At 41.5% G+C, this 15845-nt stretch overlaps 1 protein-coding gene across 1 annotated transcript in view; it reads left to right on the top strand.

Annotated features, from left to right (window-relative positions):
- Positions 1-15845, top strand: part of FAM234B (family with sequence similarity 234 member B) — a 39460-nt gene that overhangs the window by 2010 nt on the left and 21605 nt on the right. The window contains exons 2-4 of the mRNA XM_055280578.2: positions 9270-9665; positions 12201-12299; positions 15295-15483. Of these exons, the coding sequence (XP_055136553.1) occupies positions 9270-9665; positions 12201-12299; positions 15295-15483 (684 nt within the window). The remainder of the gene's footprint in view (positions 1-9269; positions 9666-12200; positions 12300-15294; positions 15484-15845) is intronic.

Genomic DNA, 15845 nt, shown 5'->3' with positions numbered 1-15845 from the left:
TTGCCCAGGCTGGAGTGCAATTGTGTGATCTTGGCTCATCGCAGCCTCCGCCTCCTGGGTTCAAGCAATTCTCCTGCCTCAGCCTCCCGAGTAGCTGGGATTACAGGCATGCGCCACAACACCCGGCTAATTTTGTATTTTTAGTAGAGACAGGGTTTCTCCATGTTGGTCATGCTGGCCTGGAACTCCCGACCTCAGGTGATCGCCTGCTGTGGCCTCCCAAAGTGCTGGGATTACAGGCGTGAGCCACTGCGGCTGGCCCCAACATCCCCACTGTTTTCATGTGTGAGGAAGTCAGGATGGAGTGGTAGCTGAGAGCATGAGACAGGCTCAAGTTCAAATCCAGTCTTTACCTAATTAGTTACTTAATCTCTTTAAGCTTTAGTTTCCTCATCTATAACAATAACATTATTATGGAGCATTCACTCTATGCCACACATTCTACTACATATTTACCTCCTAGGGTTATCTGAAATAGTAAAGGAGATGGATGTACTTAGGAGGTCTAGTAACCTCTGACATATGTTAGTCAGTAAGTGTTGGCTGTTGTCATCAGCACAGTGCTCATTTATGAATGTGATACCTGAAGGAAGGCTTGATGTAATAGTGTGCTATTGACAGATCTCAGCAGCCTTTTTATGAAAGAGCAGTTTCGCTAAGCTCAGGAAGGAAAGATGTTTGGCTCACATGCATAAAATGAGGTTAATTAGTAGCAGAAGGCCAATATGACATTCGTAAAGCCTGTAGGACAGCTTATCTCCTAAGTATATATATTTATTTTTTTTTCCTTAGGCCATTTTAAAGTTTGCAGGTCAAACACTGGAGGGAATATCAGAGCAAAATGATTTTTTATGATTTATTTGTGTAACTTCAGAGTCTTTATATGCTCTTGAGTAAACTAACCCATGATATGAATTATTTACCTTTGTTGCAGTAGAGTCTATTGTATAGTATATGCCCAGTATAGTGTATACTATAGTATAGTATATGTTATGGAATAGTGTATGTTTTAGTATATTTCCTGAAAACATTTGGGTATGGTATAATTGCATCACTTTCCTATTTGTGTTTTCCTCTCTACCATTTTGGAAATCCTATTATATTTAAGCAGCATCTTCAGTCTTCCTAAGAGGAAAAGCAATAGCTGTGGAAAGCTCATTTATAATGATTTGTTATGAAATCAGTGCCCTCTCTCTTATTCTTTGAAAACCTTTCATTCATTAAAAATTTGGGTGGTGGCTGAAAGTAGCAACGAAGCGAGTGAGTGCTAAGTGCCCTAAGCTTGGAAGCTGGATTTGACGCCTAGCTCCTCAGCCTGAGTAGGACTTAAGGCAGGTTGGTGGACTTCTCTTAAGGCAAGTTGGTGGACTTCTTTTACTTCACTCTCTCTTATTGTCTTTCTGTAAATAGATAGAAAAAATATTATTAGAGACTTCTCTAATCAAAACTTGCAGTCTGTAATCCTTAAGCGGAGGTTTGTTTTTGCATTATCTGAAAAAAAAATTAGTATAAAAGTATTTATTCCTTTCAAAAGGCTGGCAAAGAACTGGCCCCTAGTCTTCTGTGATGTAAAGAAAGCATAGGAGTATGATAACTCAGAGCGCTTCTGTGCTTGTCTTTATATTTCGGTGATGTCATGGCTGGGTCAGAATGCTTGGACATCAAATTGCATGTTCTTTCTCTGAGGACTTTTTAGATATTGCCCCGCTATCTTTTAATAGTGTATGTTACTATGGAGAAATCTTTGCCTGATTTTTGTTCCTGTCATTAGTGACTTGATTCTTTTTCCTTTGGCCTGGCTGCTTATAGGATTCCTTCTTTGTCCTTGAAGTCCTGTGCCTTTACTAGGATATATTTCAGTATTGATTCTTCTGAATCAGTTTTTCTTGGGACTCTGTGTACTCATTATTCTGCAGTTTTAGGTCTTTATTGTAGGAAGTTTTTTTTTTTTTTTGCAACTCTTTAAAATACCGCTTTTGGTTCCATTTTCTTTTCTGTTATCCTCTTCGGTCATGCATATATTGGCTCACCTTTGTTGTCAGTATCTATCACGTTGTTTCTAGTCTTTTTAAAGGCCTTGATTTTTTTCCATGGGATCATATGTAGCCCGTACAGACTTTGAAGCCAGACTGGTTTTGAATTGTTACCTATCACTTGCTGTTTAACTGTGGGCCATTGTATTAGTCTGTTTTCACACTGCTGATAAAGACATACTTGAGACGAGGCAATTTACAAAAGAAAGAGGTTTAATGGTCTTACGGTTCCATGTGCCTAGGGAGGCCTCACAATCATGGTGGAAGGTAAAAGGCACATCTTACATGGTGGCGGCAAGAGAGAGAATGAGAACCAAGCAAAACAGGGTTCCCCTTGTAAAACCATCAGATCTCATGAGACTTATTCACTACCATAAGAACAGTATGGGAGAAACTGCCCTCATGATGCAATTATCTCCCACTGGGTCCCTCCTACAACACATGGGAATTATGGGAGTACAATTAAAGTTGAGATTTGGGTGGGGACACAGAGCCAAACCACATCCACTAATTACTTAAACTAAGGAGCCTCAGCTTCCTCATCTTGAAAGTGAAGACAGTAATGTGTCTACCTCACATAGTTGTTATGAAGATTTACTGAGATAAGAATTTTTTTTGAGACAAAGTCTTGTTCTGTCGCCCAGGCTGGAGTGCAGTGGCATGGTCTCGACTCACTCTAACCTCTGCCTCCCAGGTTCAAGCAATTTTAATGCCTCAGCCTCCTGAGTAGCTGGGGTTACAAGCACCTGCCACCACACGTGGCTAATTTTTGTATTTTCAGTAGAGACGGGGTCTCGCCATGTTGTCCAGGCTGGTCTTGAAGTCCTGGCCTCAAGTGATCCACTTGCCTTGGCCTCCCAAAGTGCTGGGATTACAGGCGGGAGCCAGCACCCCTGGCCTGACATAAGACATTAAAAGGGCTTGGAAGAATGTAGGATGAGTGTTCAGAACTGCCAGCTGTAGTTATTTCCGTTACATTTTGCTTGATTTTCACTAGTCTATTCTTTTTATGTCTCTGACCCTGTTTTCAGCAATATCTGTTCCTTTAGCTGATTCCAATGAGGATTTCTTTTCTAAAATTGGTTTGTTATTTTTTCCATTGTTTTCCTGAGTGCTTATTTCAGAGAAGACGATTTTCCTAAATTTCTCAGACTCCATGGGGAAGTATATGTTCATTATTTCTTCCACCTTGTGGTGTGATTTGTCCAGCATTTGTTCTTTAGCTAATTGTTTGTTATGTTTTGTTGTTACTTCTTTCTTGAATATTTGTAGAGCTTTGTGGTATCTTGTGGAATGAGTACTAAACATGGCTCCTTTCTGATTATTACTTATATTTAAATGGGGCAGTTGTTTGACAGCCTGGCTATTGCCAAAGGGGTGATCTAGGGCCGTTGGAAGCAAGAATGTAATCCAGGCCTGTTAAGTCAGCTGGCTCCACACCAGCACTCTTCCTGTGTGGATGTCTCTATCCTGGCTAGGAGGAGGCTTTTCACAGGACTGTAGGCTGCTGGTTTGGCATTTCCTTCACTGACTTTGTTGTGCCAGTTATCAATTTATTGCCTCTGAACTCCAAATTCACCTTTGTTGACTGATCTGTGAAAGCGGGTCTGAGCCCTTTTAAATATCAAGTTTGTCCTGCCTTGGATATTGTCTCTTAGTCCTAGGGGACATTTTAGAGTTCTCTTCTCATCTTTATGTTTACTCTCCTGTCATTGCTTAGTAATTTTTTTATGTTAAACTTGTCCTCTTTGAACTACTGTTTGGCTTCTGTCTCCTGACTGGGCCCAGTCAGAGTGATTATGCCCAGTTACTTTTCTAACCTGCTGTCCTTACAGTGTGCTTTTTGTGAAGATGTCAGCTTGTACTTTTCCTCATTCGGTCCTACTTCCCTTTGACTCTGTGGTGTTGAATTGGGCTCATTGGTGCTTCTGTGACCCCAGACTTTGTCTTTCCAAGCAAGCAATTACTGGTTTGGCTCTATTTGTGGAACAAGGGAGGTAGTATAACTTGTTGGTTAGAACAACAAGTGGACTCTGCAGTCAGATGCCTGGGTTTGAATCCTGGCTTTTCTTTTGGCTAGTTCTGTGATCTTAGTCATTTTACCTCTTAAATTTTATTTTTCTTGTTCATAAAATGGGAGATAATAATAATATCTACCATATAAGGTTGATGTGAGGATTAAATGAATTAACACATGCAAAATGCTTGGATCAGTGCCTGGGACAGTAGGCACTCAATACACTTCCAGTTGTCATCATCGTCATCATCTTATTGTCATGACTATTAATTCTGTGAACTCTGCTCATTGCTGAAGATCTGCAATACATGTGCAATATATATCTGCAAGATGTATTTGCCTGCTCTTACTGAGCTTTCTCAATTGAGTACAAGTTTCAGTGCATTTAGTTCATAAACTGTGGTTTGGGAATACGGCTGTTTCCTATTTTATGTTCTTTTTTTTTTTTTTTTTTTTGAGACCGAGTCTCACTCTGTCGCCCAGGCTGGAGTGCAGTGGCGCAGTCTTGGCTCACTGCAAGCTCCACCTCCCGGGTTCACACCATTCTCCTGCCTCAGCCTCCGAGTAGCTGGGACTACAGGCACCCGCCACCACGCCCGGCTAATTTTTTTTTTTTTTTTTTGTATTTTTAGTAGAGATGGGGTTTCACCGTGGTCTCGATCTCCTGACCTCGTGATCCACCCGCCTCGGCCTCCCAAAGTGCTGGGATTACAAGCGTGAGCCACCGCGCCCAGCTTTTCTTTATTTGTTTTCCTGGTTTTAGGAAAGATCGTGTGACAGAAATGCCTACTTTTGCCGTCATTAACTAGAAGCATGTAATCTTGCTAAACGGACCAATTTGACAGCAGCTTTTTTCTCAAAGAATGCTTGCAAATTGTTTTTATAAATTTCTTACAGATTTTATAAGTTCCTGTAGCATATACTTCTCTTCCTCCCTGCCTGTGATAGTACATAGCATGATAAAAATGAATTTCCTTTAAACTGTTTTGTTGGGCAGTATTTTATTAATGATTTCACTTTGACAAAGGTGCTGTTTTAGCCTGATATGTTTATTGCAAGGTGGAGACTGACTAGCAAGATTGAATTTGATGTTGATGCTAAATTTTTCACTTGGTGCTAAAAATCCAGTTGCACAATTATAGGGTGGCTTAAATATGCGTTCAAAATGCTTGGAAGTTTTAATTGAATCAGTAGGTGATGTGAATGCCAAGAAAGCTCTCAAGATCTTATGTTATAGAAATTGAATTGTTGTTTGCTATCTGGAGTAGGTAGGAAATAGCTCTGCCCTCCTTTTCTCTGGTCAGAGTGTACCTGGGATTGTATCTAGTTCCAAGAACCATACTTTAAAAAGCACAGACATATCACATTGTGTCCAGAGGAGAATGACCAGGATGTTGAGGACACCTGAAACAATACTTCTTCAAGTAATGGGTTGAAAGAGGTGGAGGTGTTTAACTTGGAGATGAGAAGAGTCAGGGAGGGCACTGGGAGATACAATGCTAGCACCAGTGATGGTAATGATAATAATAGAAGCTAAAATTTATTGTGTGACTATGAGCCAGGCACTAAGAACCAGACATATGTTATTTGATTCTCATCACAATCATATGAGCTAAAAAGAATAATTATTCCATTTCATAATAGGGAAATTGATGCTCAATAAAATTAAGAAATTTGAGATTACATAGTTCATAAGAGATATAGCTAGGATTTGGCTTGATGTTTGATTGTGAAGACTTGAGCTCTTAAATACCGTATCATATGTCTCTTATGATTGATACCTTTGAGTGTTTGAAGGACTTACATGTGAGAGAGGGATCCCAGAAATTAAAACTAGGACAGATAATTGGCAACTTCCCAGAAAAAAATTTTTGAATCAGTGTAAAGAATTGGTTTCTAGATTGGAGGCCAGTGGATTCCCTAATACAGGTTACATTCAGGTGTTTGCTAAGTAACTGGTTGGTAGGTCTTTGTAAGTAGCTAGTTGTAAGTTTGGGATAGGGGTGGGGATGGATTATGTGATCTTTAAAGTCTCTTGCTGTGCTTTCTCAAGTAACTCTAGAGTTGAGAACTCTGTGTGCTTTCCTGTTTTTTGGAAATATATATATTTAAACATTTTAAATTGTCAAAAAATACATACACCATAAAATTTACTATCTTAACCATTTTAAGTATACAGTTCATTATTAACTGTATATACACCCAATCTCTAGTACTTTTTCATCTTGCAAAACTGAAACTGTATACTTACTCAGTAACAACTTTTCCTTTTACCTCCAGACCTAGGCAACAACCATTCTACCTTCTGTTTCTGTGAATGTGACTACTCTAGATAACTCATATAAGTGGAATTACACAGTATTGTCATTTTGTGTGTGGCTCATTTCATTTAGCATAATGTCCTCAAGGTTCATCCATTTTGTAGCAAGTGTCAGAAGTTCCTTCCTTTTTAGAGCTGAATAATATTCCATGGTATGTACGTATCACATTTTGTTTATCATGTCAGGTGTATTTTAGCTAAAAAACAAAACAAGAACAAGCAATCACTTTAAAAAGTAATAGAGTTAATATTATTCTAACAACCCATGGCTCTGTGTGCAAATTATTATGTGTAGAGTTATCTGGCATGGTTAGGGAATGGTGTGCCCTAATTAACCAAATAATTTGGTTCATGGAGTAGAAATACAAATTGTAGGAGATTATCTGGAACCTGTACTGACCCCATGGCATATTCTGAAAGTACTATTTTTAATTAAGTTTCTAATAATTGATTTATTTTCTTGTAATTTGTGCCTTTAAAAATCAAATCTAATATTTATTGGGCAAAGTGTATAGCTTTGAAAATAAAAATAAATAGAAATAATTTCTAGCTATTAGGATGACAGATTATTCAGTATTTTCTTTGGATTTTTTTAAAAAGTACTTAATGTTATAATTCTGTGGAATGTTCATTTTAAAAAATCTAAAATTTATTGATTTTTTTAATGTACCAAATACTAAACTTTAAACATCAAAGGTTTTACTTCCAACATCTGGTATTGGGGGAACCAGCCCCCAATATTTCAACGTAGGTTCTTTCTATACTCCTTAAGTGTCGGCCGGTGTGAGAAATAAAGAGAAAGAGTACCAAGAGAGGAATTTTATAGCTGGGCCTCCGGGGGTAACATCACATATTGGTAGGTCCATAATGTCCCCTGAGCCACAAAACCAGCAGGTTTTTATTTGGGATTTTAAAGGGGGAGGGGGTGTAGGAACAGGGAGTAGGTCACAAAGATCACATGCTTCAAAGGGCAATAAAGATCACAAGGCAAAGGCAAAATTAGAATTACTGATGAGGGTCTATGTCCCGCTGTGCATGTGTTGTCTTGATAAAGATCTTAACAGAAAACAGGGTTGGAGAGCAGAGAACCAGTCTGACCAAAATTTACCAGGCTGGAATTTCCCAATCCTAGTAAGCCTGAGGGTGCTGCAGGAGACCAGGGCGTATTTCAGTCCTTATCTCAACTAAAGACAGACACTCCCAGAGCGGCCATTTGTAGACCTCCCCCCAGGAATGCATTCCTTCCCCAGGGTATTCCTTGCTGGGAAAATAATTCAGCGATATCTTCCCTACTTGCACATCTGTTTATAGGCTCTCTGCAAGAAGGAAAATATGGCTCTATTCTGCCCGACCCTGCAGGCAGTCAGACCTTATAGTTATCTTCCCTTGTTCCCTGAAAATCGCTGTTATTCTGTTCTTTTTCAAGGTGCACTGATTTCATATTGTTCAAACACACACATTTTACAATCAGTTTGTACAATAGTGGTCCTGAGGTGACGTACATTCTTAGCTTATGAAGATAATGGGATTAAGAGATTAAAGTAAAGACAGGCATAAGAAATTATAAGAGTATTAATAGGGAAGTGATAAATGTCCATGAAATCTTCACAACTGTGGTCAGAGATTGCAATAAAGACAGGCATAAGAAATTAAAAAGTATTAATTTTGGGAACTGATAAGTGTCCATGAAATCTTCACAATTTATGTTCTTCTGCCGCGGTTCCAGCCGGTCCCTCCATTTGGGGTCCCTGCCTTCCTGCAACAATCTGGTCTCTATATAGTGTTTTATTCTTTCATTTTATTAATTGAACAAACTGAGATATAATGTACGAAATGACATCACCAAGGCCATAATGACCCAGAGGTAGACACTAGCATTAATAATTATTCTTTTCCCCTTTTTAATTAGCTGGGTTATGTGGTCTTTTTTATATTTCTTCTGAACAAAAGATTTAACGATAGAGTTTACATTAGTGATAGATTACCACATAAAGTCTCCCCAAAAGAAACATTTTCTTGGTTGTTACTTGGTGGTAATATGAAATAAAGGCATAAAATCATTCAGTCATTGGCAGTGAGGCCAAGGGGTGGGTGGCTTGGGAGGAGGTGTACCTAGGCCCTTCTGTAATTTCTCTCTCAGCTATCCCAAATCAACACTGCAGGCTAAGTAAAAACAAAGTGCTTGCCATGCAGAGCAGCTTCAAGACAAGTCCCCTACCTCTGTATACTGGCTAGATCACCACCCCTCCCAGAATATTTGCTCAGAAGAGCAGTTTTTGGGGTAAACACCGTTTACTAAAAGATAGACTGAAAGGGCATTCAAATCACAGGATGGTTCTTAGAAGAGAGATTTCAATACATCTTCAGATGAACATTCAGTGTTCAACTTTCTAAGTTGTTTCCATAGAAACAGTTGGGAAGCCACAGATATTGGGCTGTGAGAAGCAGCGTATGGAGAAGAATTGTTCTAAAAGTTTACCAGGAAAGATTAGGACGTCACAGATCTAACAAAATGTGAGGCAGTATGCACATTAGGCACATGGAGAGTTGATGTGGAGCCATGATCTTTTTCTTGAGTGAGATTCAAACACATTAAGAGAGCTTTCTTTTTAAACTAAAGACATTTTTAATTTGCTAACTTCTGCCTCCTTTTCCATTGTCTTAAACTCATGCAGGCAGTGATCCTGGAGCACTGTGCTTTTGTTTTTCATTCCATTCCTAACCCCTGCTTCACTGGCTTTTATTTTACAGATAGCCACCAAAGTTTAAACTTGATGTAAACCTGGGTTTTTTTGTTTTAGCTTTCCGTGTTCTCCTGGGTATTTACAGTTGCCATATATTTGGTGAGGGTGTCTCCTTCCCAGTTCCCCTTGACTCTCTGTTTTTCTGTTTTTTTCAGGGAAGAAGAGCCCAGACCTAGGGGAGTATGATCCACTCACCCAGGCTGACAGTGATGAGAGCGAAGACGATCTGGTGCTTAACCTGCAGAAGAATGGAGGGGTCAAAAATGGGAAGAGTCCTTTGGGAGAAGCGCCAGAACCCGACTCAGATGCTGAGGTTGCAGAGGCTGCAAAGCCACATCTCTCAGAAGTCACCACGGAGGGCTACCCCTCGGAACCCCTTGGGGGCCTGGAACAGAAGGGGGCCTCCTCCCTGGTGTCATATGTGCGCACGTCTGTCTTCCTGCTGACTTTGGGGATCTCGATGATCCTGGTGCTCCTGTGTGCTTTCCTGATCCCCTGTCCTCCCAGAGATCTGCACAGCACCTGGAGCCGCCACTTGGGCTCCCAGGGAGGTGAGCTGCAGAATCTTCAGCCCTAATTCTGTGAAACTTTATGCTATGTCTGATTACATTTAAATTTTCCTCCAAATGTTAAAACTTAATATGTGTCATGCAGTGTTCCCCACCTTACCGTCCCCGCTGTGTGGAGGTGGCAAGGAGATTAAGATTTGAAAGAAAACAAACACCTCCAAAAACCTGGGAATCACTGCTCTGTTGTGTCTGTTGGCATTGGTCTTTATTAGATCCACAGAGGACAGGGCTGGTTTGCTGGGTTCCTGCTGTGGAGCCAGCACTGTATCAGGGGAACGCAAAGCTGTAGGAAGGGCTATTTACAGAGAAAAGCAAGGTTGAAGGCCTGGCTGCACCAGGGATAGGGCTCTTGTAGAACCCTTCAACATTCTTTGATGATAGAGGTCTGATGTAATTTAAATTATAAAATAATTTCATTTCCTATAAAAGATAGTTGCTATCTTTTCTTTCTTGCTCCTCATGGTTACGGTGGTGCTGTCCGAGTAATTCCAGCTATTCTGTCTCCTTTTGGAGCAGGCTTCTTTAAAACCTCTTGCTCTGGAATGGGACTTATGTCTCACCTGTGTTGAGTAGTCCTGTCTCTTGTGAACTGGATTAAGCTATCCTCAGACCCCTGGCATCCACTTGATCTAGAAATGTTTATCTCTGCTACTTCTCTGATCCCAGTTGAATTAGCTTCTGATGAGTTCTGTGTTCTCATCTTTAGTTTCTCTGAAGGCAAGTTTCATTTACATATATTTATATACAGTTTAAAGGTAACAAATTGTTGGTGTGTTTACCACCCAGCTTTAGAAATAGAACATCATTGAGACCTTCACAATCTCTTGGGTGTCCCTCCTGACCACATCCTCCTCTGCCCACCAAAGGCCTCTGCTATCCTGAATTTTGTGTTGATTATTCCTTTTTCTGTAAAGTTTTACCATGTCAGTATGTACCCCTAAACTATATATTCATTACTTTTGCTGGTTTTAAAATTTTACATGAATTTAATCATGCAGTCTTGTGTGAACTGCCTTTTTTTCTTTCTTTTTTTTTTTTTTTTTTTTTTTTTTTTGCGACAGAGTCTTGCTCTGTCATCCAGGCTGGAGTGCAGTGGTGTGAACTCGGTTCACTGCAGGCTCTGCCTCCCAGGTTCAAGTGATTTTTGTGCCTTAGCCTCCCATGTAGCTGGGATTGCAGGAGCTCGCCACCATGCCTGCTAATTTTTGTATTTTCAATAGAGACAGGATTTTGCCCTTTTGGCCATGCTCATCTTGAACTCCTGACCTCAGGTGATCCACCCACCTTGGCCTCCCAAAGTGCTGGGATTATAGGTGTGAGCCACTGCACCCAGCCTGTGACCTACTTTTTTGTGCCACTTAATTTTTTGAAAACTATTGAGATTCATCTATATTGATGCATTATACCTGGAGTTTATTCATTTTCACTACTGTCTGATTTTCCATGATATGAATATCCCATGATTTATCCATTTTACTGTTGATGAACCTTTAAGTAATGCTTCCAGTCTTTTTTTTGTTTTAATAAATAAATGGTGCTGCTAAGAACATTTTTGTATATGTTTCCTATTGCAGTGTATAAGAATTTCTCTAAGGCACAAACCTAGGAGTAAAATTGCTGGATCATACCATAGGGTGTGTGCATGTTCATTATTAGTAGTTTATGTTAAATTATTTTCCAACATGGTTGTACCAATTTACATTTCCACTAGCAATGTGTGAATTCTCTCCAAATTTGGTGGGCATCCTCTGAGTCCACACTGTTGGGTGGTGGGGGGATGGAAGTCCAGACTCCTCACTAGGCCTCTGCTGACACCACCTCCGTGGAGAGGAGGGAGAGGGCTACCTTATTGATGCTAGTTGGGGTGGAACTCCTTTGGTCCTGCCATCCTCCTTTGGGGAGGATGACAGTCCTGGCCCCCATCTGGCTTTCTCTGACATGACCCTGATGGTGGTGGTGGTGGTGGGGTGCCTTGTTACATCCAGGAGAGGGTGGGAGCCAGGCTCCACATTCAGCCTTTGCTATATGGGTGGGTGGAGCTGGGCCCATAATTTTATCTGGGGTGTTTGGTTGGAGTAGAGCAGTTATTATCTAAAACTTTCCTGTCTTGCTGGACTGCACCTTTCCTGGGCTTTTGGCTAGGGAAGCCAGCCTTTTCTGGGGCTTTTTTGTCTGTACCTGTGGTGTTTCTGGGTTGCTGGCTTTTCCAGCACCCTATCTGGGTATTATGAGGCCAAAAGAAAACCCAGGGGACTCATCAACTTGTCATTCCTTGGGTCTTGCAGTCCCTAGCTGGTCTGCTTCCTTCTCTCTGCCTTTTAGCGTTGTCTTATGTTTGTTTTATATACAGTGTCCAGGGCTTTTCCATGCACTTAGCAGGGGGAGTAGGGAGAGGTGTGTCTACTGTACCTAGTCAAGGAACTGGAGTCTGCTTGGTGTTTATAGAGCTACTGGCAACAGAGAACTGGTTTGTGGTAACTTGCTCAGGACCTTTCTGGTTTTTTATGTGTATAACAGGTGGGGACCTGTCTCCATTGGAATTGGCTGATGTGAATGGAGATGGCCTGCGTGATGTTCTTCTCTCCTTTGTGATGTCAAGGAATGGGAGTGCAGTAGGTAAGAGACATGTTTTTTCAAGGCTGCTCCAGGGGCACTGTCAGCTAGGAGACAACATCAGAGCTGTGTCCCAAGAAGGATCTGCAGTGAACAGAAAGTTATCATGGTTCTGGCATACATGAAAACCCTCATCAGAAAGCTTCCACATATAAATAAAGCTCAGTCTAAGAAATCGGAGGGAGTTATAGCTGGAAGGAATTTTTAGTGGTGACCAGGCCAGTGAAGAAACTGTGATGCAGAGAGGAGGTGACTTGTCCACATACTTTGCAATGAACAGTGTTAGTCCTCAGGTTTCATGGGTTTTCTCCTGGTTTTCCACTGCCTCTTAGATTATAGTGAACAATGACTTTATGCTACCCTCCTATCCCTGGCAGAAAACTTTTGTTCATAGACTTACACATCTTTACACAAATACCTCTTGGCCGGGTATTTTCCTTTCCTCCTTCAGTTTACACTTGTAGGCCTGCTGTCCATCCTGCTCTCTGCATGGGGAAGCTGAGCTGTGTGGATGGTATCAACAGGCTTCCTTGCCTGCTGGTCTCCTTTCAATGGGGAGCACAGCTCAGGGAGGGGAGGAAGAGTGTGAGGGGAGGTATTCACTCCCCTGGCTCCCTCCCCTCCGGGGTCACCGCAGGATGGCTGCTACAGCCTTGACCCTGGGTCACAGCTCGTTTCAAGGTGGCCCTCCTATAGGACTTTCTTTTCTGGATTCCAGTAATTGCATCCTCTCCTTGTGTCTTTGTTGGGGAGCCTAACAGTTCTGAGGGTCTGCACTATGACTTGTGGTGTTTCTACATGCTGGCCACATCTTTGTGAATAGTCTCCTTTTGAAACTGTCCACAACTTAACCCTAATTTAGGGTGCTGTTTCTGGGATCCCAGCTTTTACACATGTCAGCTGTAGAAAAAGAAAAAATGCTTTCTGATTTCAACCTAAGTACACAAGGCTTTTGGTTGGTCCTGCAGCCTCCACTACAGTGGAGTCGAACTGCAGCCTGTGAGCTGATGCAGGGACCTAGTTTGATGCTGAGGGTGCCCTAGTGACTGCTTTTAAGTCATCTAGGCCTTGGAATACATGTCTAGGTGTGTTTTAGAGAATTCTAAACCACATCTCTTACAATAGTAGGAGTGGCTTTCTGAGGCCCACGTGAGATGTGGAAGCAATCTGGGTGGAGATCTGCTGTAGAGAGCATCTCCAGCCTAGGAGTAGATTTCCGTGCAATTAAAACTTGATTACACTTTTCCCGCCCGTGACTTCTGAAGTAAAAATCTTCCCCATCTACTTAGATTTAGAGATGTTTTTAGTCATTTGGTATCTTACGTGGTTTGCTTCATATCAAGACTCATAATGGCAAGGCCGTGGGTTTGGACACAATATGGACCACAGACTGTACAAATAAGGATATAGCGAACATATGGTGCTTTCTATGTGTTAATGCACCATCGTCAGCATGTAACATATGAAGGAATTTATCCTTCCACACAGTCCTGTGAAGTAGACTCATTATTATCCCCCTTTTGCACAGGAGGAAGGTGAGACATCATTAGGTTAAAGAAGTTGCCCAAAGTCCTGCCGCTGGTAAATGATAGAGCTGGGGATTCAGATCCAAGGAGTCTGGCTCTGGAGTTCATGTCCTTGACCCTCATGCCAAGCTGCTGTGCCCATAACCCACAAAGCTGTGTGCCACTGGACACAGAGGGATTGAGTTTTTTGTCTATTCACTTGTTCCTTCATTCAGCAACTGTGTGTTGATACTGACAGTGTGGCAGCCACTGTGCACCTTCTCTAGAGTTCTGCTGGTTACACACAGACTGCCGAACAAGAGGAGCCTGGCCTTGGCCTCGAGGAGTCATGGTCTAGCAGGAAGGGGTAATCCATCACCACTTGGGAAAAGATGAGTCAGAGCATTGTAGGATGGAATAGGGTCCTCCAGTAGGAAGAACCGCACAGGATAGGGATCCTAGCACCTTTGAGAAGCCTTGGAAGTTACCATATACCACCTCTGTTTGTCATCTATGTCTTCTGGAAACAAGGTCTGAAACAGCCAGCCATTGTTTGTCACTTGTTTTTAGGTTGTATATTTAATTAGTCGTACTGAGGAATAGGTAGAAGGAAGCTCTAGAAGTTTTGTTTCCTTATCCGTATTAGTTGTTGCTGAAAGTGGGAACTGTATGAAATGAGTCATTTGACCCTATCCTAAGAGTGAATGTGAAACTGACAAGGGAGAAAGTTCTGAGTCTGATGTAGTAATTAAGTGACATAAAGGCTTATTTACTAAGGACATGGCTACTGTAATCCCTTACCAGGTGTCCTTGGACCTAGGTATTAGGTCTTCCCAAATATTTTTTCCTGACTGGGACCAGATCAATGGATTCCATAGAACTCTAGACTAGCAAGACCCACTCATCATTGCTATATGTAATCTTCAAGTTTATTTTTTCAAAAAAGAAAATATTTTTCTGCTCTCAGGAAGCATTTGTTAGTGATGATTAGAATTCAGGTATTTTGCTCCCTGCTCTGCACACGTTCTAGATCGGTCTCATGTTTCTGAGCATATCTTTTCCTCCTGGTTTTTTGTTCTTAACTACTTTTTCATATTCTTGATTTTGCTCCTGTCTCTTATTAGGCAAACAGTTGGTTGCTATAGGTGCAGAGATTAGTGAGACAGTCTTTCTCCTTAAGGATATCACCATTTAGTTGGGGCCGAGGTGGCAGACATGTAAAGAGAAGTGTTGGGAAAGGTGCAGAAGTGGAGATGCATTCGACAGTGTAGAGGAGGCCACAGCTCTTGTCTTACATGAGAAGCGTGTTGAGCAAAGATGACAGGCACTCTGTGTTTACACCTTGCTGCCAGAAGTGTGCAAGGGAGCTGAATACACAATTGTGGCTGCTGCCTTACCACCATCCATTTGCAGTTTTCTGGCCTCTCTTGTTCATCTCTGCCTCTTATCTCCTCTGCCTGCTTTCCTTTTTTATCTCTCTTGTGTGCTTCTAGGTGTCTCAAGGCCAGCTGCTAATCTTGTATGCCTTTCGGGGATGAATGGCAGCACACTGTGGTCTAGTCTTCTCCCTGAGGAGGTTCGAGATATCACATGTTTGGAGCTGATGCCAGGAAGCCTGGCTGAAACCATCTGCCTTGTGACAGGGACACACAAGATGCTCAGCGCATTCAATGCAACGTCAGGTAAATACCGTTTACCACAAAAGAACTTCGCTCCTATGAGCCATACTTTTGGATTAGAATAATCTGTTGGATAGGGGACTTTTTGACTCTCACATGGTGGAATGTCTGATTTACTGCTCTGGAATATGGTTATTAAGAGAAATGAGAGAAAAGGTTTGGGCAGATTGAGTAAACAGATCCATGGTTCAACCTGTTTGGTGACAAGATGGGGCTGGAACTGAATTACCCAAACAGAAACTACCCTGAGGCCTTTGGTGTGTAAATAGTCTCCCGACTCTGTTCTTTGTACAAAAGACGACTGAACTTTGATTTTTCATATTTGATATACATGGGGTCCATGTGTAAACTTGGCATTAACTACT

The sequence above is a fragment of the Symphalangus syndactylus genome, chromosome 5 (genome assembly GCF_028878055.3).
Source record: "Symphalangus syndactylus isolate Jambi chromosome 5, NHGRI_mSymSyn1-v2.1_pri, whole genome shotgun sequence".
Lineage (NCBI taxonomy): Eukaryota > Metazoa > Chordata > Mammalia > Primates > Hylobatidae > Symphalangus > Symphalangus syndactylus.
Note: the sequence above shows the minus strand (reverse complement) of the source record. Positions and strands in the feature narration are given on the sequence as shown.